General features: G+C 37.8%; 1 protein-coding gene and 1 non-coding gene across 8 annotated transcripts; one reads left to right on the top strand and one right to left on the bottom strand.

Annotated features, from left to right (window-relative positions):
* The first annotated feature begins 384 nt into the window (after nt 1–384).
* Nucleotides 385–27,366, top strand: LOC143887877 (uncharacterized). 7 transcript variants are annotated; one of them, XR_013254407.1, is made up of 15 exons: nt 386–755; nt 2,130–2,335; nt 4,219–4,289; nt 7,415–7,503; nt 8,159–8,209; nt 8,547–8,642; nt 8,748–8,824; nt 10,888–11,074; nt 15,688–15,762; nt 25,285–25,535; nt 25,675–25,744; nt 25,821–25,916; nt 26,149–26,227; nt 26,343–26,818; nt 26,929–27,366. XR_013254407.1 is itself a non-coding variant. In XM_077392113.1 (14 exons), exons 1-14 carry the CDS (start codon nt 447–449, stop codon nt 26,453–26,455), a joined length of 1,770 nt encoding a protein of 589 aa, XP_077248228.1. In that variant the 5' UTR covers nt 386–446; the 3' UTR covers nt 26,456–27,366. The 7 variants fall into 7 exon arrangements, 5 of the variants coding, with proteins under 5 accessions (XP_077248228.1, XP_077248231.1, XP_077248230.1 ...); XR_013254408.1 differs by lacking the exon at nt 26,929–27,366 and having other exon boundaries at nt 385–755; nt 25,835–25,916; nt 26,343–26,403; XM_077392113.1 differs by having other exon boundaries at nt 26,343–27,366.
* Nucleotides 9,974–10,062, bottom strand: LOC143889018 (small nucleolar RNA SNORD96 family). Its single transcript, XR_013254643.1, has one exon. It is a non-coding gene; the product is annotated as a small nucleolar RNA SNORD96 family (small nucleolar RNA).

The following is a 27,366-nucleotide window of genomic DNA, read 5'->3' as shown; positions in this document are numbered from 1 at the left end:
AATTAGTCCTAACCTCCAACTACCATGTCGAAAAATTTAAGCTAACATTTTGATTTTCCAATACCACACAAAAACTTTATGAATCCAAGGAAATTTAAGACACGGTATCATTAAATATCCTAACGTGCCACGGTTCATTAGAAAAAATAATAGTTATAGAGCAATTCTTGAATAATTGAACAATGTAAGTTTACACTGTGCAGTGAGACCCACAAATTGTTTGAACTAATGCACAGGATGTCACTTCGAATGGGACCCAAGATCATATGGATCACCCAACTATGTTCTACAAGATCAACGGTCTTGATTCCATATACATGCTCCCAGTGGGACCCAAAAATTACCATCTACCATTGATCTAGACATTCCACTTTCTGCTAGTATACTGTATACTTCTCAAAAGGTTGAAGAGGGCAGAAATCACGGAGGCATCTGCCTTAGAGACAATGGAGGTCCAAGCAATGTCCGCGCGTAACATCCAACATATCTCGGCTTCATCTCGTCCGAAAAAACCTCCCTTCAATCCAGAGCTCTACCTTCCCCAACCTTTTCCATGTAGCAAGAGAAGAAACCACCTCTTCTTCTCTGTTCCTGCTCCAACTTCAAAATATTACAGAGGAATACCTGCCAAGTGCTCGGAGGAGCAGAGAAGTGGGGAGGAGAAGAAGAAGAAGAATAAAGAAAAGGGTTGGATCCATTTCGTGGGAATCGGAGGCTGTGGTTTATCCGCCCTCGCCATGCTCGCTCTTCACCAAGTATGATTTTCTTCACAACCCAAATCATCTTCACAACATTCATTCACCATTACCCACATTTCAATTCACAATTTGGTCAAACACTTTGGCCCTGTTTGTTTTGGATTCCCAGAACTGAGTGAGTCCAAAACTGATTATTGGGTCAAAATTAATTGTAAATTTGAGTCCTATAATCAGTTTTAGACTCACAATCGGTTATCAAGATCCAAATCAAACTGGGCCTTTGAGATTATGCCGAGGTGGATAAGTAACACAATTTCTTCCCTGACTATTAAGTTATGACCATTAGAACTGGTCCAACACAATTTAATGGTCTTGGGGTGGCATCACACTGCCATGCCTTTATACACTAATCACTTGGCACCAATGTAGTTGCTTATCTAACAATGTCCCAGTCAGCGAATCATCTGTAGCCTTAGGGTAACATGTCTAAATAGCAACTACTGAACCTTATCCTCATCATGTGGGGGACCTTGTCCTCATCATGCAGTGCATAGTGAGGGCGTGGCAATCATTGGAGACCCCCCACCTAATGTTTCAAGCTCAATGTCGATGGTTACTCCCTTGGCAACCCCGGCAAAGTGGGAATCGGAGGAGTGTGTGGAGATAGTAATGGAACCATCATCTATCTCTTCTCTGGGTTGGTCGGAATGACAACTCTAATGAAGCGGAGATTCGCGCTCTTCACTATGGTATGAGCTTATTTAAAGATCAAATGGAAGGCAAGCTGGAAGTAGAAGGAGATTCTTCAAACGTCATTTCTTGGGTTCAAGGAACGCGCATTGGTCCATGGAGATTAGCCGAGCTTTTGGAGGAGATTAGTTCTATGTACCACCTAGCACCATAAATTAGACCATTGTTGATAGTCCACATTGCACAAGTAATCATTAGTAGATAAACAACTGAACGGGCCATACCGATGCCCAATCCCTACTTTGCTTATATAGGCTAATGGAACTACGTTACATGGATGCATCATCCCACAATGCACACCAAGCACAAGTCTCATATTGGACCACTAAAATTTCAATACAATCAACACTATGAGAAACATAGCTGGCCTGCTTAAGAACTAGAACTCACATGACATGAATTTTCACATGTTTACACAATGTCCCAGTGGTCAATCATTTGTTCAGCACCAATCAAAGAGTGATATCATTCCATTAATAGGTTTAACAAATAAAAAGCCATACCCATATCATCATAAATAAAATAAATGTCTATTGTCTACATAATATTACAATTGAAAATTGTTTTCGAGTTCTATTTATCATTAAATATTGAGAGGATTTTTTTTTTTTTTTTTCATTTTAGTGATATTCAGTGAATTTTTTCTATCTATGAAATATTGATTATCTGTATTTACCTTAGGGATTCGAAGTTAGCGGCTCAGATATTGTATGGAGCAGCTTTATGGATGGTTTAGAAAAGACTGGGGCACAGTTGTATGTAGGTCATTCATTATCAAATATACAAAGAGACAATGGCTCAAGTCGACCTTCTGCAATTATTGTTTCAAGTGCCATTCCACAAGACAATGAGGAGATTTTGCATGCAAAATCTGTTGGAATACCTTTGTTCGTATCCATCTCAAAATTTTTTACTTCAACAGCAAAAGTAACATGTGAATAACATGTTATCCCCTTATAATTTTTTTGAATAGTATGAAAATATATCAATCAGTCCAAAGATTCCCTTCTAATATGCTGATGAAAATGATAATATGTCTGTGGTAAATTTAAGACATCAATTTTTCTGCATATTTTCCAACAAGATGTAGAATCCTTATAATCCGAACCAATGTATGTTTCTAATAATTCTCTTCTTATTTTGTTATTATTTGGCATTCATGATTCATCTAAACCATTCTTCCTTTTCCATCGGTCTTGAACTAATGCTTCCCTAGTTAGTTCCAAAATATTGCCAATCATTTTGTGGCTTTGTTATCAATTCTGTTTCGGTTGGCATTTAATTTTGCTCTCTAGAATGGAACGTTCTGGTGCTTTGTGCATTTTGGTGTTCCATTCCGAGAAAGATGCTACAAATGGTAGGTTTTTTTTTTTTTTAAGTTAAAAATTCAAAGTAATGGGATCTGCAAAAGTGTGAAAATGAGGGGTTTTGATGTGTTTTTACTTTTTACTCCCCCCCTGCCCCCCTGTCTGTTTGGTAGGGTCAAAAGACATCACAGGTTCCTCAAATAAGACCATCACTAAATTAGGGTAAAAAGGGAAATCCAAAAAAAAATAAAAAAAATTGCTAAAAAGCATTTCTAAAAATTTTGCAAAATTTTCAGAACAAATCAAAAGAGACCGGAACAGAATGAAACACAGGATAAAATGTTTCATTTTGCATTTTTTTCTGTTTTCCATTTCGACACGGAACATGTTGGCCATTCTGAACAAAATGGAACGGAATTCATAACTATGAATCAGAGGAGAAATCCTTGGTGTTCGTCTAAATATTTTACAATGTGAATGATAGTAGATATGTTTCTAATATGCTCTCTCCTTTTTTTTATTATATTTGGCTTACTCATTGCATTAAGCCAACATTTTATGTTGGCCTAATATTCTCTTTCCTTTTTTTTATTATATTTGGCATACTCATTGCATTAGGTCAACATTTTATGTTTATTATATGCGGGATTTGCTAGGCAATTTCGCGGAAAGCCATTTCGCGGGTGGCTTTTGCATGATAGAACAACTACCTCAGATGAATTAAATGAATAAGACAAAATCTGCGAGTCAAGCTTAGAGAGGACAGTAAGTGAGGAAAGATTAAGGAAGTTGAGCTAGTCAATCCACACTGCCCTACTAATAGGGCATGAGAGGGGCCCTCCATTAGTCAGGGGGGCAACTGTGTGACAAGGGCTCGTGCGAAATGGCTTTCCGTGAATTGCCTAGCAAATCCCTTTATTTTTTTGAATGGTATAATAACATATAGAGCTAGCAAATCCCTTTATATGCTTTTCAGGAGAAAACCTGCATTTTATATTTGGCATAAATATTTTATATCTATAAAATACTGTATCATATTATTTTTTTGATATTTTTTCATTCTATCAGTTTCACATCGCTAAAAATATCTTCTATCATTTTTTTTACTCCTTATAACTCGTTTTTTTTTTTTTTCTGAATGATATCCAGAAGGCACATTGTCACTCATCATGGATAATATAGTACAATGAATAATGCAATTCGGGTAAGTCTGGGAGGCATAGCTAGTAAGTTACAAAGTATAATCAATTATGTGCAGACTAATATCTAGGTTTGCTCCTTGGAAGAAGGCTTACAATATTTCAGAACATTTAAGATTATCTTACTAGCTCTGCCTCCCAGACTTACCCGAATTGCGCTATTCATTGTATTATCTTTGCAGCCTAGCGAATGCTTTGGTATGATAATGTTGATTGCAAACAAGTTATGTAAGTTGTTTTAATAAATCTCATTTCGTTATTCAGATATAAGAGAGGCCAGTGGTTGGGAAAGATTACGAGGCAACACACTCTTATTGCTATTAGTGGGACCCATGGTAATCGTGTTTTTTCTTTCTTTCACATTTTATTCTTTCCATCATAGATAAACATGATTTCTAGAATTATTGGATTCAATGCGTTTGTATTCCTTGTATAGACCTCCCCGGCCTTAATTTTTTTTACCATTAAAAAAATGCTTTTGTAACTGCAAAATGATCATTCTGAACCAACACTCCTATTTATGTTATTGCATAAGTTGGTTAACATTGTGACACATGGATTGTTGCTTGAGTTTTGATCCGATCAATGTATATAGATTTCTAGTATATGGTTATCTCAACCATTGATAGTGGTGCTCGTCAACAACATCTAGCCTTGTAGCAATGTTTCTACCATCCAACTTAGCAATGGTTAGTGCTCGTCAACAACATCTAGACTTGTAGCAATGTTTCTACCATCCAACTTAGCAATTGTAATATGCAATCCCAAACTTTGGTCTCCATGATTACCTATGTGTGATATACTACTCACCACACCGGAGTCTGCAGGAGATTCCCCAACCATGATTCTACCATTTGCCATCTTGTTGATTTATAAGATTACATGAAAAACTATATTCCAATCATGCTGGAAGAAGAGCATGATATCTCTTGGACAGAGGGGAGGATCACTCTTTCCAAAGCCGCTCTTGCCAACCTCCAAGTTAGATGTTTGTGTTTCGATGAACTGCCTCAGTTGTTAATAGATTGGATCAATTGCAAAGGAAAGCAGGAAATTCCACCTAGTAAGATGGGAGGAAGTGTGTCGACCTACGGTGCAAGGAAGGATAAGCATTCGAAAGCTTAAAGCCACGAATAATGCTTTACTAGGCAAATGGCTTGATGGTTTGGGGAGGAGACTCAATGTTGAGGAGATCATTTGTTAATGAAAAATATGGATTGAGAACAGGGTTTTGAATACTGAAATTGATGCGAAATGACTATTTCTATCCGCACCGAAATTCATACAGAAATCAAAATCGTAGGTGTATTAGTGGTCTACTATACCGCAATGAGTATGTGTTACGTAATTATATTTATATGAATTGCATGTGAAATGTGATGTATGTATTGTGTATAAATACTTATATGACTTGGATGTGAAATGTGATGTATGTGTTGAATTTCGATTTATCTACTTTGCTGTTTTTCTTTGGTTTTGGAGTTACTGAGGGCTGCATCACTTCACCACCAGGTTACGGATATGGGTACACACCTCAGGGAATTAAGGGTACCTGCCGATGGCGCAGCCACAACAGCAGAAACCAACGAAGAATAATTTCGGTATGGGTTTGGGAGCTGGAGTGCTCGTCGGGCTTCTGATTGGATATATGAGTACTGACTCAGATGATGGTTATGATGGTGGGTTTGATGATGGGGTGTTTTTTATTTTTGATCTTTTCTTGGTTCTTTTCTTTTGGTTTTCTCTGTGTGAAGTATTTTTTATTTCTGATCTTAGTTCTTTTCTTTTGGTTTTCTCTGTGTGAAGAATTGGGAGGAGAGTTGGATTTTGTTGCTCGGAAGATGGTTAGGGTTTTTTGGAAGGTGTATGTAATTTGCTATACTAGATTTTATGCCTGATTGTACAATTATTTCTCTTGTTTCTTGGGATCTTTCTTTTGTGGAGGTTTTTGTGAAAATAAAGCTTATTGTCACGGGCCTAGCAATTTCGTTAGCTAAAATCGTGCAGCACTTACACTTCACACCCCTACGCTTAGTCCAAGTCAGCCTTCTACCCAACCAGTGCAACACTTGGACAAAGAGAACACCCTGAAGTGTGCTTCTATTACTTGAAGAATGCATACAGTTTTCTGAGGTTCCCCACAAATGAAGGGCTTTCCCCCTTTTATAGGCCTTAGGGGAACACTCTAGATCCCTTTTTACATACTTCTCTTTCTAGAGTGTTCTAAGAATATTCTAAATATATTCTTTACAAATATCTAATCCTCTTCTAGAATATTCACATGCATCTACTTCTAGAGTCTTCTACCCTTTACAAGGTTCTAAAAGGTTATAGAATTCTCTACACAATTTTAGAGATGTTTAGGAGGTTCTAGAATCTTCTACATACTTTTAGGCTTCTCGAAGTAACTTCTACAAAACTCTAACCTTCCGGAAGATTCTCCACTTCTCTATGCTTGTTTTGGGCCTCTCATATGCCTATAAAAGGATGTGGTGTGCTAAATTGTCACCCCACGACATTATTCTTGACTTCTCATATTTTAGTGCTTCAAGTTTTGGATGATTTGTATCATTATATGGCTTGTGAATTCAGGAGATATTTCCATACAAGATGTCATAGATAATTCTTGATATGCAGTTAGGACGTTGAGACTATTAATCAGTGCTAATCAGCAATGAATACCTCTATTCAAAAAAATAAAAATAAAAATCGGCAATGAATACCTAGACTCCTCAACTAGATTGGGACAAAGGCTTAGTTGAGTTGAGAATGAATACCTAGGCTTTTTGTTTCTACTACAGCCATTCACGTTGGGTGTGAAAGTGGCCAAATAGTGCACCTTGCATACCGCTCCAAGATTTGTAAAAAAATTGGTAATTTAGTTAAGACAAGTAAATTCTGTATTTCATCATCTCACAAAATCACAACCTATAATATCCAATCATTTTCTAAACTGTTAGCCTTCAATTTTATTTTATCCTTTTTTGATAGCTAACCTTGTTGTTATGCCGGATCAATCAACTAGTTTTGAATCACTCACACCCATGGATACATATATTATGACTATCACAAGTAATATTATCTTATTCAAGAAACAAAGTGCTGAAACTTTGTCATTGACATTAGAACCATCATGTTTGGGTAAAAGAGATTCAATTAGCGGAACAAGTTAATTTTTCTAATGACTAAGTGCTTTTGGCCCTTTTTTATATTTGGTCTGCAAGAAGTTGGCTATTGAGTTCCGCATGGTACAACCTCGTCTGATAAACATTATTTTCACTTGTATGTTTCACTCTGTGGAAGCTATACTTTTAAAAATTCCCGTTTACTGTTTTACAATCAAAGGTTATGACCAGATAATGATGCCTCACTAATGGATTTACCTGAACTTGAAATTTACCTGTCTTGTTTCATCTTAATGTTATTTTATTTCCTCATTTTGCATGGTTAATACACACAGGAAAAAGTACGACAGCCAGTATGCTTGCATTTGTTTTGAATGCAATGGGAGATGACCTTACCGCTATAGTTGGGGCACATGTGCCACAGGTATCATTTTCCGAATTTAGCAGTGCAATAGTGTTTATTTATTTAGGTTTATCACATTATCTTTTATTCATTTAGCCTATGATATCTTATACTGTCTCAAGTGGGGAAGGAACTTCGTTATCTTGCATCAATTTCATGTGAAATTATTACCCAACATGAGCATTATATGTAAAACAAATATATAAATCATATGAGCTAAATCCTAGGTCTTAGAATATCTTTCATTTTTCTCACTGATCTCTTGTAGTCAATTTGATAATCATATAGACAATTCGTGAGAAATAATTTCTTCCAAAACAAGTCCAATGCGTACGAGGGAGAACAATCTAATTCTAAGCCTTTATTCATAAAAAGGAAAATAGAAAAATTCTAAGTGCACAAATCATACAATGCAGATTACTTCCTGTCCTTCCTTTGTGCTCTACTTAGAACTTGAGTACTTAATTTATAGATGTTTTTTTTACTAATGATTAATTAAAAAGCATTTTTTTTGCTGATGACCTTTGATATTATCATGTTCTTGTTTGTCAATGAAATGATAATTTTCTATTGACAACCAAATTATCTGGTTTATACATATATATATGTTAATGGGAAAGAAATTCTTTGAACTTGTCCTAGCTACTAAGAAATGATTAGCCTTGGTTTATTTCAGTTTCACGGAGGGAATATAATCTCGGGTTCTGGTCACAATTTTATCTTAGAGGTATGTCACTCAATTCTTTTTTATGCTAAGAGTTTTGTATCACACAGTTGATTTTACAGCTGAACTACTCCACTTAGATAACTGTGTGAGTAGATCTTTTTCTTTAAGCAATCTATCTTACTGTTTTTTTTCTCTGGAATTTTTGTTGTCATAAAGTGAAAATTAGATGTATTTTTTTCTGGTGTGGAATTGAAACACAAACATAAAACATCTATACGAACAAAGAATGCCTAAATCTAAATCAATCTTTTCTCAACTTGAGTAGTTGAAAATCCTGCATTTTTTTTTGTTCCTTTTATGTTTCTTTTGAAGTGATTGGGGGTTCATTTCAAGGCAGGCTGATGAATATGACGGTTGTTTCCTTGGACTATCTCCTTATATTGCTGTCGTAACTAATGTCGAGTGGGAGCATGCCGATATCTTTGAAGATGAGGTTTGGTAATTGAAAACTTTCAAATCATATTATTGACACTGAAATTGGCACTGTGGGACTGTTTATCCTCATATATGACTTATACTTTATCCCCCGACCTTTTAGGAGGCAGTGAAAAATATATTCAGGAGGTTCCTGCAGAAAATAAGGGAGGATGGACACCTCATCTTATGTGGGGATAGGTATAATTGCTCTAATTTTCTGTGGCTCACTTCTTAAGTACATATTGCAATGCCTTGAGTAATTGTTTTTAGGGAATGCAAATAGTCTTTAGCCAATTGCATGACTTAAAGGAATTAAAAATTAATTTTGTAAGGGCCATCATCCAAATCTGGCTCATTCAAAAGCTTCGAAGAAGAAAATGGCTCAAGGACCAAAGCTAGGGTACAAAGGAGATGGAAAGGTGCACAATTTGGTTGGGTGCCATGATGCCCAAAACCTTAGGGGCCGTTTGTGTGCACTGATTTTGCTTTCGCTGAATGTTTGGACTTTGGAATTCTCTAATTTTAAAAACACTGATTTTAAAAACCTGGATTAAAAAAAATATTTTGTTTGGATGAGTTGGCAGTTCCAGTGACCACTTCAATGCATTTTGACATTACTACCAAATAGAGGGGAAATGATTCCACTAAGCATACAAGGTATTGAAACACATAAGCAAATACATACGAAGTGACCGAGCAATAAAAACTTGGTAAACAGGCCCAAATGGATCTTAGAAGAAAAGAACCTGCGCATTATATCATACCTAGAGATGACCAACGTATGAGAACTCCCTTAAATTACTGAGGTTTCTTAACTATTTAATCTATAAGAGATTAATTTAGATGGAGGCCTAAAATTTAACCTCCCTCTAAAAGAGAAAAAAGAAAAAAGTAATAATCAAAGCAGAAGAGAAGCTTGATGAGTGATTTCAACTGTGAAGTTGATGCAGGAGAGCATATGGCCATATTGTCAATGACTACATGGAATGGATGCGCCATCCCAGGAGGGCCCACAAACAGCACCTATTTTAGATATCCATCATGATTTTTTTTTTTTCCATATTCTCTTTGCACAAATCTCTCTTCTATTTGTTGACCGTACGCTTTCGACGTCAGAAGTTAACCATCACTGTAAAATTACTAAAAAGAAGTCAACAGATTGTTACTGTCCCAGTTTCAAAAATTAGATAGTAAAGAGAAATGTCTCAATGAATAATAATAACAACACAACAAAACTACAGCAAAAACATCTGACTGATTATCAAAATTTTACAAATTAAAAAAGGATGACAGATGCCTCAAACACATGATCAAGCATCAAGGCAATGGACATAAATATATAACAAGAAGCCTCGAAGTCGCAGAATAGCAGCAAGGCTTCAAAAGCCATTCAGCCCTAAAAGATGGTGTTTTTAATATGATATCATCAATGGCCAACATTGCTAGTATTGTGGACAAATACCCATGCCTGGCATAGTAGCAACGAAGAGACTTTCAGATGGCGATATATAACCATTGGTTCACATCCAACAATATATAGGCAAATACCTGTTTCCAAACAAGTGAGACATCTCCATGAGATACATATTGAGGTGGATTGCTGTTCATATTACTTCGAATATCACGCTGTTCATATTGCTTCGAATCTGGTACTTCATGAGAGGACGGAGCATATTGAGGTGGATTGCCACTTCATTCGTGAGAAGATCCAAAATGGAGAAGTACGCACTATTTTCACTAGATCGGGATACCAGGTGGCTAACATGTTCACCAAACCACTAGGCAGAGCTAAGTTGAATGATATGTGTGCCAAGTTGGGGTTGCATGACATATACACTCTAGATTGAGGGGGAGTGTTAAATGAAGCGGTGTAATTTACATACCCGATTAGGGTTATTCTTGACATTTCCTATATAACCCTAGCAACACACACACACACACACATATTATGTTTTATTAGAGGGAGCGTTATTCTACTCTCTCTCCCTCTTTTCCTCTTCTCTTTTCTCTTCTTCTTCTTCTTTTCTCTACAATGGAGGTTCAGATACTGCGAACAGTTCAGTAACAGCTGTTACCTGTCTTGGGCACCATGCATTCTAAGGAATGTGATGTGGCAGAATTCCAACCCTGATATGACAACTTAACTGCGTGATTCATCAATTCAATGCTTTTTAGGATGCTGGAATCGTAATTCTTTTAGAAATATCAGATCCATCATGGTTCATTTCTAATTCAAAAATTAATTAGAAGGGATATTGCAGTGCAGGAGCATGTGCTTTGCCAAGTCACTCAAAGCTAACTACTGTATCAGACCATGTGCTGTTGACGCCTAGTTCAGAACTATCACACAATGGCTACAAAATAACAACTTATGGGATTTCAACCATAAACGAATGGCAGGCATCCTCAATTCTTCCAAATTTGCAAGGTGGTACTGATTACTTACTGGTGAGTTACCTTTTGTGCCTATTTTGAAATCAGTTGCTTTTCTACACAAATTCGACGATAGAAATACTAGTGAGCCTATTAAATTTTAATTATTTCCAGTCTCTTAAAAATGGTTATGATAGTATAGTGCTGACTTGTTTCCAGAATGGAAGTGTTTTCATCTGCTTCTAGCTGGGATGATATGGTGTTTGCTTTTTCTAGAAGAAAAGCATTTTCTTTATATTATATCCAAGCATTTTCATTATATGATATCCATATGTATAATATGTATGTATGCATTCATATATGTATAAAGAAAACTATTAAAACAGGAAAGCTGCACAGGAAAAAAGCATAGTTTCATTCCATAAAAGAAAGCATAGCTCCAAAACCAATAGAATCCCAGACCACTACACCCATGGATATACAAGTTATGGAACCCTTGTACCTCAAAATAATTTGTGAATTCTCCAATTAATTTTCTACCCATTCCAATTAGCCTGATAGCAGTTAGTATACAAAGCAAAGAGAGCCAATGACACTGAGAACAATCACGTAGGTCAATTTTTAGACTATCACACACTCATATTTACGAATGATTATGTTAGTGTATGTGGATGTACACAGAATCTTCCTCTTGAAAGAAGTTCAACAATGAATCCCTCTCTAGGGAGGATTCTCAGAGTAGTTCAGACAACAAAAGTCTCTACAACTCAAGAGTCTGTCTTCCAGAACGGCTCTTTAGAATAGTCAAGCCATCCAAATTCTCTACGACCAACTCTTTAGAAGATTTAATGCATTAAAATTCTCTATGGTGTTCAAAGAGTCCCTCTTTTGGGACATCTCCTAATAAGAGTCAAAATATGAAAGATGTTTTTGATTCAAAGTATTCCTCTTCTTGGAATACTCCTAAAAGAGCCAAGACATCAAAATTCTTTACAACTCAAAGAGTCCCTTTTCTGCAGAGTCTACGAAGCCTTGGAGGACTTTAGAAAGCGTAAAAAATAAATATGAAAGATCTTTATGACTCAAAGAGTCCTCTTCCAAGAGAGATCTTTAAAAGAGTCAAACATATCAAAAATCATGGCCATAGTTATCAATTCTATTATGTTTCTTCCAGAACATATGAAACGTACGGTACCAAACTCCCAGTTAAGACAATGATACAGAACAACAAAGAGGACATTTTGACCAAAATTCCAGTCTGTCCCACCATGTTTCATTCTATTTCTTTTGGTTTCATTCATACTAGACGAACAAAGTGGAATGCCCTGTTCTTGTAAGAATAGATCTAGAATTAGGGAAAAATTCCAAAAAATCATATTTTTATTGTTTAGCCTTTTTTACTCACATTGTAGCCTTTTTTACACACACACACACGAACGAATGAGAGCTTTAAGCACATCAAATGCCCTATTTTAATTGCTTCTTCAAAAGTCTTTATCTTTCTCAAATGCTTCAAAAGTTTCATGAGAAGGTTTTTTTTGTCAAATTTTATGTGCAAGCTTCCAAAGCATTCAAATGTGATTTTTATTTGTATTATTCATAGTTAGCATTTGGTATGATGAATGTTTAGTTTCATTGATGTTTAAATTTCATATTAATTAGGCCCTATGATTTGGGTTTTTTCTTTGTTTTTTTGAATGATCAGGCCCTATGGTTTGTTGACACTTCAATATTTGAAAATTGACCGTTTCGACACGGACACATGTATGGACATATGTTGACATGGGTTTAGACACGCCTATTAATTTTGAGAATGGAAAAGGGAAAAAGCCACTTTCTAACATTTTTTAATATGTTATGCGAAGGTTTTTAACTGTCTTACATATTGCACAGCTTTTAAAAAAAACACTTTTTGACTGTGTTGCAGTCTTTTTAACTTTTGACTGGGCTGCCAATTTACTCAACTCAACTCAACTAAGCCTTTGACCCAATCTAGTTAGAGTCTGCTGCAGATTTACTACTGCACTTTTTTTAACTCCTGATTATTGCACAGTCAGCAGTCATCTGCAGGTCTGACATTTAACTTTTTAATATGTCCCGCGATATCTTATACGGCTAAGCTAATACATAAAAAAGACTCATCATTTGTTTAAAAAAAAAAGAACATAGTCTGACATGAATATAAACAATAGGTTGTGGGAGAGAGAAGTAATCCTTACCTTTTTTGCCCAATGCTACTTGCCTTCCACTGCGATGACAGATTGAACTCTGCTACTTTCCTAAACATATGCATATGAAGTGCATATGAACATGTCAAACAAAGGTCCAAAAATACACCATAAGTCAGTGTATATGAGGTGCCTTAATTTATATTTAATTCATATTTTTTGGTTTTCACTGATTTTTATTGTAAATACAATCATATCCAAATTTTTAGCTGTGTCCCATGAAGAGCCAATTTCATAACTATGGTTATTTTTAAGTAGTAAAATATGATTTTTTTATAAAATTTAATTGATATAATGGCTTCTTATATTTTTTTTATTTCTATTTTTTATTTAAAACTTCCAGTCGTAGCATTTTTCCGAAATGGAACACTGAAATGGACGAAACATTGATACTTCTCATCCCACTTGGCAAAACAAAACTCCGAATGAAACGGCATTCATTACTACGTTCATGACAAATCCAAGAGTCCGACTCCAAGAACTCCTAAAAGAGCCTCTACAATCCTCCTCACTTCAAGGGCTCTTAAAAAAAGCATCAAGACAAATATTTAATTTCAATTTTTGTTTATGCGTGTATCACTCTTAGTCACAAATATCTCTGTTATTTTAAAAAATATCGCAATATTTTATGATTTTTCATAAAATGATAAAATCTAGAATTTTTTCCGGAGATTCTAAAAGATTAGTGAGATATATTCATGTTTTGTTTTTGTACTGCAAAAATATCATGATAAATTCATGATATCATTGTTGTCCTAATATTGTTTTTAAATTTTAAATTTTTACTTATTTTATTTTCATTTTTTTGATATAAACTAAAAAATTAAAAAATTAAAAGATCCCAAGATACACACTTCCCGAGAAATTTCCCAAGACAAATATTGGTGACTGATCTTTCTTATGTGTCAAACTACCAGTTACTCCAAAAGCTTAAGCTGTTGGAGAAGGCGTTATTTATTCTTTTATACTTTAGCACTATCCCTCACTTGTGGCTCCTCTTTCTTTGGGTTGGCTTACACGTGGCACATGTGGCCCCACTTCTGGGTTGACCATTGCATGTGGATTTTTGACATCAAGGAGGTTGAATTCAGGACCTTTGCCGTGATACCATGTCAAACTACGAGTTACTCCAAAAGCTTAAGCTGTTGGAGAAGGCGTTATTTATTCTTTTATACTTTAACATTATGCATAAATTTATTGTGAATGCTGGATAAGTATGACATGGCACTGGAAACAACTACTATAAAATATGAGAAACATCCGACACGCGTCAACTCTGTAAGTGGTGTGTGGTGTTAATTATGGCCTGCCATGTCATGGGCCAAACGTCGTACCACTCCTTGCAGAATTTTAAACATAAGGTTTTATGCCTCAAATAATTGAGCCTAGCTGTTAATAAGATTAAAATTACCAGAAAGTGGATCTTTTTCTCATGAAGGCCATGAATGAAGTTTGTTATGATGATGCCTTGAAGGTTTTTTAGAGAGAGTGTATTTTAAAGGGAGTGCTATAATTTATTTATCATACTATAGGTAAAAAACTTACATGCTTATGTTTAGGGGAGTCTCACCTTTATAGGCCCAGATGGTATGGTATTTAATTGCATTCCACAGACTTCTTTCTATATATAAGAATTCTAATTCTTACATTCCATGGTCTTTTTTATTCCTAGGACCTGTAGTCGATTGCTTGCAGTCATCTATTACGCTTGTTCTGTAATTAATGGTAATATCTTGCTCTTCAACCATTCTATTACCTAAGTTCTATAATATCTTGCAGTAGGTGCACATTTTAGGAGTTCGTTAATGCATATAGTGTGTGTAAAATAAGTGATGCATGGGTTTCATTTATTTTTTAATGAAATATTTGGTTACTTGATGCGATTCAGATCATGATAGATTTATACCATGACATGGGGTTAATATGGATTGCTTTCTATTTTTCCTTAGCTGCCTTAGCAAATTTCTTGCCTATTTGATCATTATTCGTTGTTTGCCCCTCAGTGTAAGAAATGCCATTACTATCCAGTATTAAGAAGTATTAAAGTTATAAAAGATTACATAACGCCTTCTCCAACATCTTAAGCTTTTGGAGTAAGTGGTTGTTTCACATGGTATCAGAGCAAATGCTTGGGTTCAAACCTCCTTGATAGCAAAATCCACATGCAATGGCCAAACCCAAAAGAGGGGCCACATGTGCGGTGTGCCATGTGTAGGCCAACCCTAAAAAGAGGGGCCACACGTGAGGGGGAGTGTTAAAGTTATAAAAGATTAAATAAGGCCTTCTTCAACAACTTAAGCTTTTGGAGTAACTGGTAGTTTCACAAGAAGTTCTGTAGGTTATGTTGGTGTTTTAATTACAGATGTACCCTTTTATTGGCCTTTGGGCGTCGTTAGTTATCACTCTATGGGGCAGCAGCCAAACAATTACTAATTCTAAGCAATTGCAAACTGCGTGCAGTGTCACAAGGGATGTCCAGTAACAAACATTAGCCTGCAACTACCAGGAGTTCATAACGTTCTCAATTCATTAGCGGTGAGAATTTTTATCACTACTTTTCCAGGTTGACCATGTACACTTTTAAACAGCTTCTTGAAAATTTATATTAGTTTGACAGGGGGAGTTACACTATGTGACTTCAATGCATGCTCTTTTAATTTGTTTTGTTGACGTCATCAACATTATCATCTTTGCTCAAGTGAGCTTCCCAGTAAAAATCATAAAATTCACATATATATCAAGAAATTGATTAAGCCAGTCACAAAGTGTGCCATTCAGAAAAAAAAAATTACAGTCACAAACTGTAAACCGGTTTTATTCGGTGGATGGAAAGCATGGTCTTCAAAAATCTACAGCAGATATGGGAAGCCAGACCTAAGTGAAAAAAGAGACAATCACAGCCCAGAATAAAGCCTTAAGGACAGTAAATTTTCAGGAACATAGAAAGCCCAGTTAGTTTGTTAATTCATTGATTATCCTACAATGGGAAATTACTCAGGTGGTTTCATTGCATAACATGCAATCTTTATTGAATAGCTACTAGATTAGGTTATTGGATGCTTCATTCAGAAAACAAATCAGAAAAACAACAAGAAGATTTTCCATTTTAAACCCAATTAATGATATTTACTGGAACATTTGATTTCAGGTTTCTTGGAACCTGTTTTCAGTGACCTTGTTCTTCACCTATCTTTTGTTAATCGTGAAACTTGTTTTTAGAGTTCATGCAGCAAGTACATTTTTATTGTTCATGCGAACCAGTCTTTCTTAATCTCTGAGTTAACAAAAGCCTCCACGCATTTTCTTTATACACAACATTTTTTGCTAATCATCTTCTCTTGTCCACCTCTGTGTCTTGGAGCTGTTTATTGCTCTCTTTTTTTTTATGACTGACTCATCACATCCGATTCCCATCAGAGCCTATGGGAAATTCATTGCAATTGGGGTTTCTCCCATGCAGGGATGGAGCCAAGAGGGGCGGGGGAGGGGATTTTTTCGATACTGTTAGTTCTATGCGATTTTTTGGTATTGGAATTAGTAGTTTTTTTTTCGACAAATGCCTTGCGAGTTTTCATTGGTTTGGACTTTAGATGTGCTAAATTTTCTCCAAATTTATCTGATGTTGCATGCGGGCAGCATTTTTCATTGGGAAAGCCCACAATTTTCGGTGGGAGTGTTTTGCGTTAGATGGAAACCTAACCAAGGAAGAGAGAGAGAGAGAGAGAGAGAGAGAGAGAGAGAGAGAGAGAGAGAGAGAGAGAGAGAGAGAGAGAGAGAGAGAGAGAGAGAGAGAGGCTGAGATTTTATAGGGTAAGTGCCCGTAAAGTCTAGTATTTTTCACAAATTACAGTGGGCCTACTTCACAGGATGATCTAAACCGTTCATTTGTTGGGCCACAACATAAATAGGCTGTACAATGTAGACAATCTCCCTAGGATGATCCTAACCCTCCAATCTATAGAGGTTTATGTAATGTGCAGACCCTTTACAGATCAAAGGTTTGGGTCATCTCAGCACTCACCATATAAAATCTCTAGGTTCATATTTCTTTCAATGAGGTGAAAGTTGTGAGTCGAAAACTGATAATTGGACTCAAAATTTATGTTAATTTAGTTTTGACTCCAATTATCATTTTTAGACGATCGGTTCTCAAATCCAAAAGAAATAGGGCGTTAACACCCCATTGGTAGATAATATTAATCTCAAATTATCCTACTTGCGCATGAGGCAATATTTACTGATTGAATGGTTCGCATTTACTGATCCTAATTGTAAGAGATATATGAAACTCTATAAATACAAAAGATATAAGATATATAAAAAGGTAGAACGAGAATTTTCCATTAATTTTTTGAAAATACACAAGATAGAAGAGATATATTGTTGGCATTTATAGATTGCAAATTACCATTTCAAAAAAAAAAAAAAAAGAATTATAGATTTTAAATCTATGTTCATGTCTGTTTAGTTTGTGTAACTATCTTGCTCATAAACAAAGAAAAAATCAGGGTTGATTGTAAAAATCCCATGAGCTTTTTTTGCAGCATGAGCTTTTAATAAATGCGAATGATTTTTTAAGATTAAAAGCAAATTGAATTGAAATTTCTGTAATAATTTGAATTTTTGATTTTATAATAATTTATTGATTACGGTTACGGTATAAAAATCCTTCTTTGCCCCCTCTAGAGCAAATTTCTGGCTTCACCCCTGCTCCGATGGTTTTAAATTTTAGCCGGGACATTTCATTTCAGCCGAAATATTTAGATTTCGGCTGCTGCCGAAACGAAATACACTTGGATTCAGAAAATAACCAGATTTTACCTGAAATTTTAGGATTTTGTTAATGTTTCGGTCAAAATATGTGAAACATGCAACTTTTCAGATAAAAAAGCAAAGTTTTTGTCAAAATGTCAACATTTCAACAGAAACTCTGACAAGAATCAACTCCACTCACGGAAAAGACAAGAACAACGAGATTCTTTAAGATATTTCTAAAAAGGACAGAAAAAAGAAGAAAAACTAGTGGTAGAAAATCTTACTTGGATGTCGGCTGTGATTTCGTACTGAAATGTTTCTGTGATTTTACAAGATATCGGCCCAAATTTCATATCGAAATCGAAGTGTTTCTTCGTCACTAATGACCGAAACCGAAATTTAAAGCTTTCTCTGTGCATTTGTTTTTTTTTTAAAAGAAGTGCTTCTTGAATGTAATGTTGATTCTTATTCTTGTCCTGTTTGTATGATGAGGACTCTTTTACCAAATATTAAGAGAATAATGCCACTGCATTTCCATATATTCTGGAATACCTAGAACCTCATCTTCTAACTGTAGTGTGAGGATATTCGCTGCTTGTGATTTACGTGGAATATCTTTCCATGTTTTATGGACAAAAAAATTATGCTCACCTCCTTCAACTCAAGTGGGAGATTCATTCTTCGTCTCACAGAGGTAGAGATGTTGTATCTATCTATCTTCAGCTGTATGGCTTGTAGGAGAAGATAACTGAGTTGATCTTGCTTCCATTAATCCCATGTGCTCTTAATATTTCGCTACACATTCTCACTGATTGTTATGCATTCATGAGATTCATCCTAAGTTTGAGTCTTTGAGAGTGGCCCTTCTTCCACATTAAGTTTTAGTGTTGCATTGCTGTTGTACTTGCTGTTGCTCCTCCCCTGGTAATGACCTTTGCGAGATGCTGGCTAATAAGAAAATCAATACATGTGATTGCCTCAAAAGAAGGAAGCTTCTCCTAGCTAGATGGTGTATTTTATCCAAGGAGGAAGAGTCTTTGGATTATCTACTGGTTCACTGCTGTTCCTTTGCTCACCAGCTATGGTGATCCTTATCAAATGCTTCTGGATTTCTCGAGTTTTCCAAAGATCAATCAAGAACATCATCCTTCATTGGGCCATTAAAAAAAACCATCCTTCATTGGAGTGGTGGTCCTTTTGGAAAAACTGGACATGTTATTTGGAGCTTGGTACCTTTTGCCTCAATTTGACACATGGAAGGAGAGGAATAATTGTATTTTCGAGGAAACAAAGAGACAATTGGGAAGGATATTATTAGAAAACAAACTTGGTCTCATCTCTTGGGTAAGAAATGATAGGAATTTCTCTATCTATAGCATAAGAGATATACTTAAAAATTGGAGAACATTATTAATAAAGAGGACGTAGAGTCTAAAATATCTCTAAGATGGAGGGCGTAGAGTCTAAACTAAAATATCTCTAAGATGGTGACCTCCCCCATTCACACGGCTGAAGCTTAATTTTGATGGAAGCTCCAAAGGCAATCCTGAATGTGCGAGCATTGGCGGCTTATTTCGTGATTTTTACAGACGCAATTACTTTCTCGGGTCCAACGGGGTATGTGATTCTAATGAGGCTGAAGCAAGAGCCCTTCTATGGGGATTGAGATGGTACTCAAATTCCATGATCATCAGTCCTTGAATCATTGACGTTGACTCTGTTAATGTTTTGGCATGGGCAAGTACCAAAGGAATAGGCCCATGGAAATTAGTAGACATCATTATGAAAATGTTAACAGAGAGATTTGAGAATGAATATTGTGTGTTAGCCTCCTTGCCCTAACACACACATATATATATTTATTATGAAAAGAATATGAAAAGACTATAATGCCCTTAGGCTACATAAGCTTATTCTAACACTCCCCCTCAAGCTGGAGTATGAATATCATACATGCCCAGTTTGTTACATAAATCACTCAATCGAACTCCATTCAACGGCTTGGTAAACATGTCTGCAATCTGATCATTCGTTCGAGTGAACTCGGTTTGAATTTAGCCTGTCTGAATCCTGTGACGAATAAAGTGACAATCCACTTCTATATGCTTAGTTCGTTCATGAAATACCAGATTCATAGCTATGTGAATGGCTGACTTGTTGTCACAGTAGAGGGATGCAGGTGAGGAGTATGAGAATCCAATCTCTGACATAAACGACCGTAGCCAAATTAATTCACAGCTTGTGTAAGCCATGGCCCTGTATTCTGCTTCTGCACTGGATCGTGACACAACGTCCTGCTTCTTACTCTTCCAAGATACTAGATTTCCACCTATGAAGGTACAATAGCCATTAGTAGATTGCCGGTCAGCAGGAGATCCGGCTCAGTCTGCATCAGAGTATCTCTCAATCCTCAAATGGTTATGCTTCCTGAAGAGAAGACCTTTCCCGGGAGCTTTCTTCAGATACTTCACTATCTGAATCACAGCTGACCAATGTGATATCCGAGGAGCACTCATATACTGGCTAACCACATCAACAGCATATGCAATGTCTGGACGAGTGACTGTGAGATAGATCAACCGTCCTACTAACCGTCTGTATCGACCAGGATCTTGTAGTGGCTCCCTCTGATCAGGTGAAAGCTTGACATTCAGATTCATAGGAGTCTGTGCAGGTTTTGCCCCCAGAAGACCTGTTTCTTCCAAAATATCAAGAGCATACTTCCTTTGGGACAAAGATAGCCCCTTTGTGAATGTGCCACTTCAATGCCTAAGAAGTATCTCAGAACACCAAGGTCTTTTGTGCTGAATTCATTCTGAAGGAAATCTTTGAGGCGTTGTAATCCTGCTTTGTCATTCCCTGTAATAACAATATCATTAACATATACAACCAGGAGAATCAAACCATCCTTGCTTCGAGAGCTGAACACAGAATGGTCTACAGCACATTGTTTCATACCAAATCGTAGGATGGCCTCACTGAATCTCCCAAACCAAGCACGGGGAGACTGTTTAAGACCATAAATCGCCTTTCTAAGCTTACAGACGGTATGCTGCAACTCCCCCTGAGCAACAAACCCTGGTGGTTGCTCCATATACACCTCCTCCTGCAAATCAGCATGGAGGTACGCATTCTTGATATCCAACTAATATAGTGGCCAAGACTGATTCACGGCCAAAGAAATCAATACACGGATGTATGGAATCTTTGCCACCGGAGAGAATGTCTCAACATAATCAATCCCATAAGTATGAGTAAAGCCCTTGGCAACAAGACAGGCTTTTAACCTCTCAACAGAGCCATCAGGTAGGTATTTGACGGTGAACATCCACTTCCATCCGACTACCTGAGCACCAGGAGGAAGGGAAGCCAACTGCCATGTCTGGTTTTTGACCAAAGCATCCATCTCAGCCTCCATAGCTGCTCGCCATCCCGAATCAAGCATAGCCGCGGGGAATAGAAACCGATGACAAAGACGATATAAATGCGGTATACGAAGGAGGTAATCGAGCATAACTTACCGCATTAGAAATAGGGTGATGAGTGGTACGAGAACGAGTACGGCTCGCAATGGGGGTATCAAGAGATTCATCAATCTGACTAGCATCATCAGAGGATGAGGGTAAAGGACCCGCTTGCTGAGAAGAGATGGCAGGGCGCGCAGGCTCAACTGAAGTAGTAAAACGCTTGCGAGTATATACCTGGAAGGGATGCTGAACCGGATCCGGTGGCAAACTGGGAACCTGAACTGGCAATGGCAATGGAGGAGGACATACCGGTAAAAAAGAGGAAGCAGGAAAGTAGGGAGTATCCTAAAAAAATGAGACATCAGCACTGATAAATTTGCTGCGAAGCTGATGACTGTAGCATCGATAACCTTGTTGGATTCGTGAATAACCCAGGAAAACACACTTGATTGCCCTTGGGGTCAATTTATCAAGTCCCGGGGTGAGATCCTGAACAAAGCAAACACACCCAAACACCTTGGGAGGTAACGGAAACGGATCCCCAGATGGGTGTAACACCGAAAAAGGGGACCGATTGCTAAGAACTGAAGATGGTAGACGATTAGCCAGAAAGCAGGCTGTAAGCATAGCATCAGCCCAAAAAGATTTGGGAACATGCATCTGATACAGAATGGTGCGAGCTATATCTACAAGATACCGTATTTTTCGCTCGGCAACACTGATGAATAATTCCACGACTAGAAACTCCTGAAAACCGTGCCGATCAGAAAACTACTCACGGGCATTATCAGTACGTAAACATTTAAGGGAACATGAGTATTGATTTGTAATTTCAGCATAAAATAAACAAAATGTAGAAAACACCTTAGAATGATCCTTTATTATATAAAGCCAGGTCATCCTGGAAAAATCAACAACAAAAATAACAAAGTACTTCCCACCAAACATAGGAGTACGACATGGACCCCAAACATCAGAATGCACTAACTCAAAAGGACTATTGACACGACTAACAGAACGAGACGGGTAGGAAACACGATGGTGTTTTCCATACTGACAGGACTCACAATGAAAAGGACTAATAACACCAGAAACAACGGAAGAACGCTGCAGATGCTCAGGAGAAGGATGACCGAGCCTGCAGTGCCACATAAAGGAATCTGCTGAGGTACTAAACGCCGTGGGAGTGATAGCATCATCCAGGTAGTATAGGCTATCTGTCTCATGCCCCGAGCCAATCGTCTTCCCAGTCACAAGGTTCTGAAAAACACAATAAGACGGAAAGATCGTTACTAAACAATTAAGGCGATTAGTAAGCTGACTAACAGAAAGAAGATTGCAGGGAAAAGTAGGAACACAGAGTACAGATGATAAGGATAAGTGGGATGTGGCTGTAACAGTCCCAGTGCCTGAAATAGGACATCGAGTCCCATTGGCCAAGGTGACCATCTTAGTAGGAGCACAAGAAGTAAAGGAACTAAGAAGTGTACTGTTACCGGTCATATGATGAGAGGCACCAGAATCAATAAGCTAGGAAGCGGAGTGGCAAATGAAGCAAGATGGGTTGCTACCTTCTGTGGCAAATTGAGCAGCCGGTTGTTTCCCTTCCTCCTGTAGGCCCAAAAGTGACTCATACTCAGTCCGAGAGACGAGCATGGTGTCTGAGGGAGCAGGAATAGGTGCAGCAGGTGTCTCAGAAGCGAAGTGGGCGGCTCGAGCGGGATGCAGCTCGGGATGGAGATCGTAACAGAAATCAATAGTGTGACCCTCCATGTCACATTGACTGCAATAACATGAGCCGCGACCCCCATAAGTACAGCCTCCCCCTGAATCTCGGCCAAAGCCATGGCCCTGTCCGCGACGACTGCGACCACGACCCATAGCACGAGTGCCCCGAAAGGAACCAGACTGCGTAGCAAAGGCGGACTGGTCACCAGCAACAGAGATAACCGGATCGAGACGTAGAGCGCGTTGAACGCGAGAAAAGATCTCATCCAAAGATGGGAGCGTGCCTAACCCAAGGATCTGCTGCCGAAGAGGGACAAACTCAGGCCCTAAGCCATCCAAAAACCGAGTAGTACGGAGCTCATTCTTCTGTTGAGCCAAGACCTTAAGGTCGGTGGATGGGGGATGATAAATATCAATCTGCTCACGAAGACCAACAAAATCCGAATAGTACTCAGCAACAGTCTTATCTCCACGCAAGATACGAAAGAAATCACTGTAAACATCAGTAATCCGCGTGAGATTGTTGCTACCGGAATAGAGTGTCTCAGCACGCAACCAGACTGCCCGTGATGTATCCAAAAATAGCATGTGGCTCGCAATCTTTGGTTCCATACTCTGACAGAGAAGAGATTGAAGCTGGGCATCCTCCTGACTCCACTTATCATACCCAGCATCTTTAGGATCCGGAGGATCCGTCGTGATGAAACGTAACTTGCCCTGACCTCGCAAATAGAGGCGAACAGAACGACTCCAGGCAGGGTAATTAGCACCATCCAATTTAATGGATGTCATAGAGGTCACTAACATCGGAAATGAACCGGAGGAAGAAGCTGATGGCAAGGCCATAATAAACACCAAAACTCAAATGGGATGTGGGTGAAGTAGACCAGACAAGACAAACCACAACAATCACAGACAACCACAGAGAAGGGCAGCCAAATATAGGCAAGCAAATCACCACGAAAAAAAAACAATCAGAAGGAAAAACCACAAACATCCGCCGGAAGGACCCCGAAAAAAACAAGCACGAAGCCTCATACTTGTGGAACTACAACGAAACATAGAGACAAAGCTTAAGTCATCAAGTAGGAAGCAAAGAAAAATGTAACAAAGCGGAGCCGCGACAAAAAAAAAAGGTGAGAAATGTAGCGGGAAGATTTAGGGCATGAACACCCGACGGCTAGAAGAGAAGAACACTATCCTTATAGGTCAAAGAAGATGGGGAAAGATGTTACAAAAGAAGAAGGGAGAACGCGCAGGGGGGGCAAACAAGGAAAGTTGGGTTTGTCCAGGGGGGGCAAAACAGGGAAAGTTGGGTTTCAGGGGGCACACAGGGGGGCAAACATGGAAAATTGGGTTTTCCAGGGGGGGCCCGCAGGCAACCAGTAAAGGTTTCCAGGGGGGGCAAACAGGTTTCCCAGGGGGGGCAACCAGTGAAGATGGAGGAAGAAAGAGAAAAAAAAGAAGAAGAAGAAGAAGAAGTTAAGGCATGGGCATGGGCATGGGCTTCAATGGAAGAAGAAGTTAGGGCATGGGCATGGGCATGAGCTTCAATGGAGGAAGACAAGAGGTCTTCAATGGAGGTCCCTAGGGCATCGAGAAACCCTAGGGCTTTGATACCATGTTAACAGAGAGATTTGAGAATGAATATTGTGTATTAGCCTCCTTGCCCTAACACATACATATATATTTATTATGAAAAGAATATGAAAAGACTATAATGCCCTTATGCTACATAAGCTTATTCTAACAGAAAATTAGTGATATATCAGCAAACAGACACGTAGACAAATTAGCTAAGGGAGCGGATAACGAATAGGTGGTGATTATCAACACAAATCTGGATGAAGTGAGGTTGGAGTCTTAGTAGGTTTGTTGGGTGGGTTTCAGGGGGGTTTTCTGCTGTGTTCACTCTTTCCGTCTTGTCTTTGTTGTATTTAATATGTTGAATTTCTTTAATAAAGTCATTATCTTTAAAAAAAATCTTCCTTAAAAGAATATAGAAATCTAGAAAAGTCCATATTTATAGTGACCGTTTTATCATTGGTAACCTCAATTTCACTGAATATTTTAGAGTTTTTGTTTGATATCTGATTGTAAGTTGCAGGTTATTGCTACAGTCACAGCTCTTGTTAAGGACAGAACTCTAATTTATGAAGCAATAAAAAAAGTGAGGTTGTACTTAAAAGAATTCGCTGGTGTTTCTAGACGATTTGAAATGATTGGTAAGATCCATGGATGCCATATATATGACGACTATGCTCACCATCCAACGGAGATTCGTGCAGTTCTCCAAGCAGCTTGCCAAAAGTTCCCTTTTCAATCTTTATGGGTGGTCTTTCAACCCCATACTTTCAGGTCTTCCTCTCAAACTAATGTCACAATTCAGATGTGTTGCAATAGAACCCAGTTCGTTATTATGACTTATAAAACTTGTGCCATTCCTTTCGTATCTGATTGGAACCCTAATTTTTTTTATTTTTTATTTAATATGAAGCCGTCTAGCAGCATTTATGAAGGATTTTGCTGTTGCCTTCAGTGGTGCAGATCATGTAATAATTACAGAGGTATTTCTAGGCCCTTGCACTTTTCCAGTTTATAATAGCTATGAGCCCAGGACATTTGAATGCGCTATAATGCCAGGTTTATGCTGCTAGAGAAACGAACTCTTGGAATGTCAACGGAGGAGACTTAGCAACTTCTATCGTTGGTCCATCGTCTGAATACATCCCTGCACTGGTAACTGAAAATGCTTTTCAAAATTCCAAGCATCACATTCTCAAATTTTTAAGAGCTAACTTATTCTCAGCGATTCATAATCAACTGTCCGAAAGTCTATTTTGTTACTTGTGCCATTTACTGACTTTTAAAGTTCCGTCTTTACTTACAATGTGGAGGAAGCAGACATTCTCCTTCTGGTTTGGTAACATTCATCTCACTCGTATATTCATCGATGACATACTTGTGTTAGGTGGATGTGATAGATAAGTTGGTGATTGAGCTGTCCAGAGACGATAAACAAGAAATCATTGTGTTAACGCTCGGTGCAGGTAAATTGAATTCCATCAACTCGTCTGTATAATTTTAATCTTCTAATCATGAAATCCATTTCATGGCATCAAAAAGATGTTTGGAATCAGTGTTGATGCTTTCTTTTGTGTTCAGGGGATATAACATTGCTCGGGCCAAAACTTCTCAGCAGATTACAGCAGAGATCTGAAAAAGTAACCTCAAAAAGCACTTGCCATCATACCTCAATGTCTTTGCCTGACCACTAGCTCTTCTATCTTGATTCCAGTTGGCAGTTTCAATAATTGGCTTTGCAGATGGCTACCTTGGGTAGAAAGATGAATTTGGGTTGAAACCATAGTTGTAAAACTCCCCTGCTTCATTGTGGACTCCCCTGAGTTGACTCTCTTTTACCTTGTCCTCATTCTTGTCCCGGTCCTCGTTTTGCCCTACGAAGTCGATCAAAACTCCTTTGATTCTCCCGAGTAATGACCGTGTCAACCGAGTACTGGACCACGCCATGCTGATTCGACTATGATTTGCATTGGCCGCATTCTGACCCGCATCATCGTTCTGAGCAGCTGGTTCAATGTCAACTAAAAGCTTGACCGAGAAGTAATGCAATTTTCCAGGTGAGCTATACTTGTATTTGGCTAAGATATGATCCTGTATCGAATTTTCCGGAATTGGACATTCATGAACATGTGGGTTGAATTCATGCTGTTGCCAAATTAAGAAGCAGACTATTCTTGATCGTGATGGGTGGCAACAGTGGAATCCTGAAACTTTTCTGTGGCTGATGGCTAATTACCACAATATGGAATAAACTTCTGTTACTAAGGAGATTGGATCTGTAAGAACAACAGAGGTAGAGCACTGGAGTTATCAGAGACTGCAACTGAAAGTGATGGGACTAGATTCAATAGCGGTGAATCCATGACCGCCGTTAGTAAACTTAGCAGTGTGGGATATTTCTATCAAGACCCAGAATGCACTTTGGATTTTCATGGCTTGTGCTGCAAATTTAAATGTGATTGTAAGGTCAGTGTTATTTCCATACAACTTTTTCACCTCATAACCTTATTGTTATGCAAACAGATTGATACTCTGATTATAGCTATTTCTGTAGTTTGGAACATTTCAAAACTTTTAAATTACCTCGTTATTTATTTAGGAAAAA

Source organism: Tasmannia lanceolata, unplaced genomic scaffold, assembly GCF_043159265.1.
Source record: "Tasmannia lanceolata isolate RefF3 unplaced genomic scaffold, GAP_Taslan_0.1 ptg000012l, whole genome shotgun sequence".
Lineage (NCBI taxonomy): Eukaryota > Viridiplantae > Streptophyta > Magnoliopsida > Canellales > Winteraceae > Tasmannia > Tasmannia lanceolata.
The sequence above is the reverse complement of the archived record's forward strand: the minus strand, read 5'-3'. Positions and strand labels throughout refer to the sequence as shown.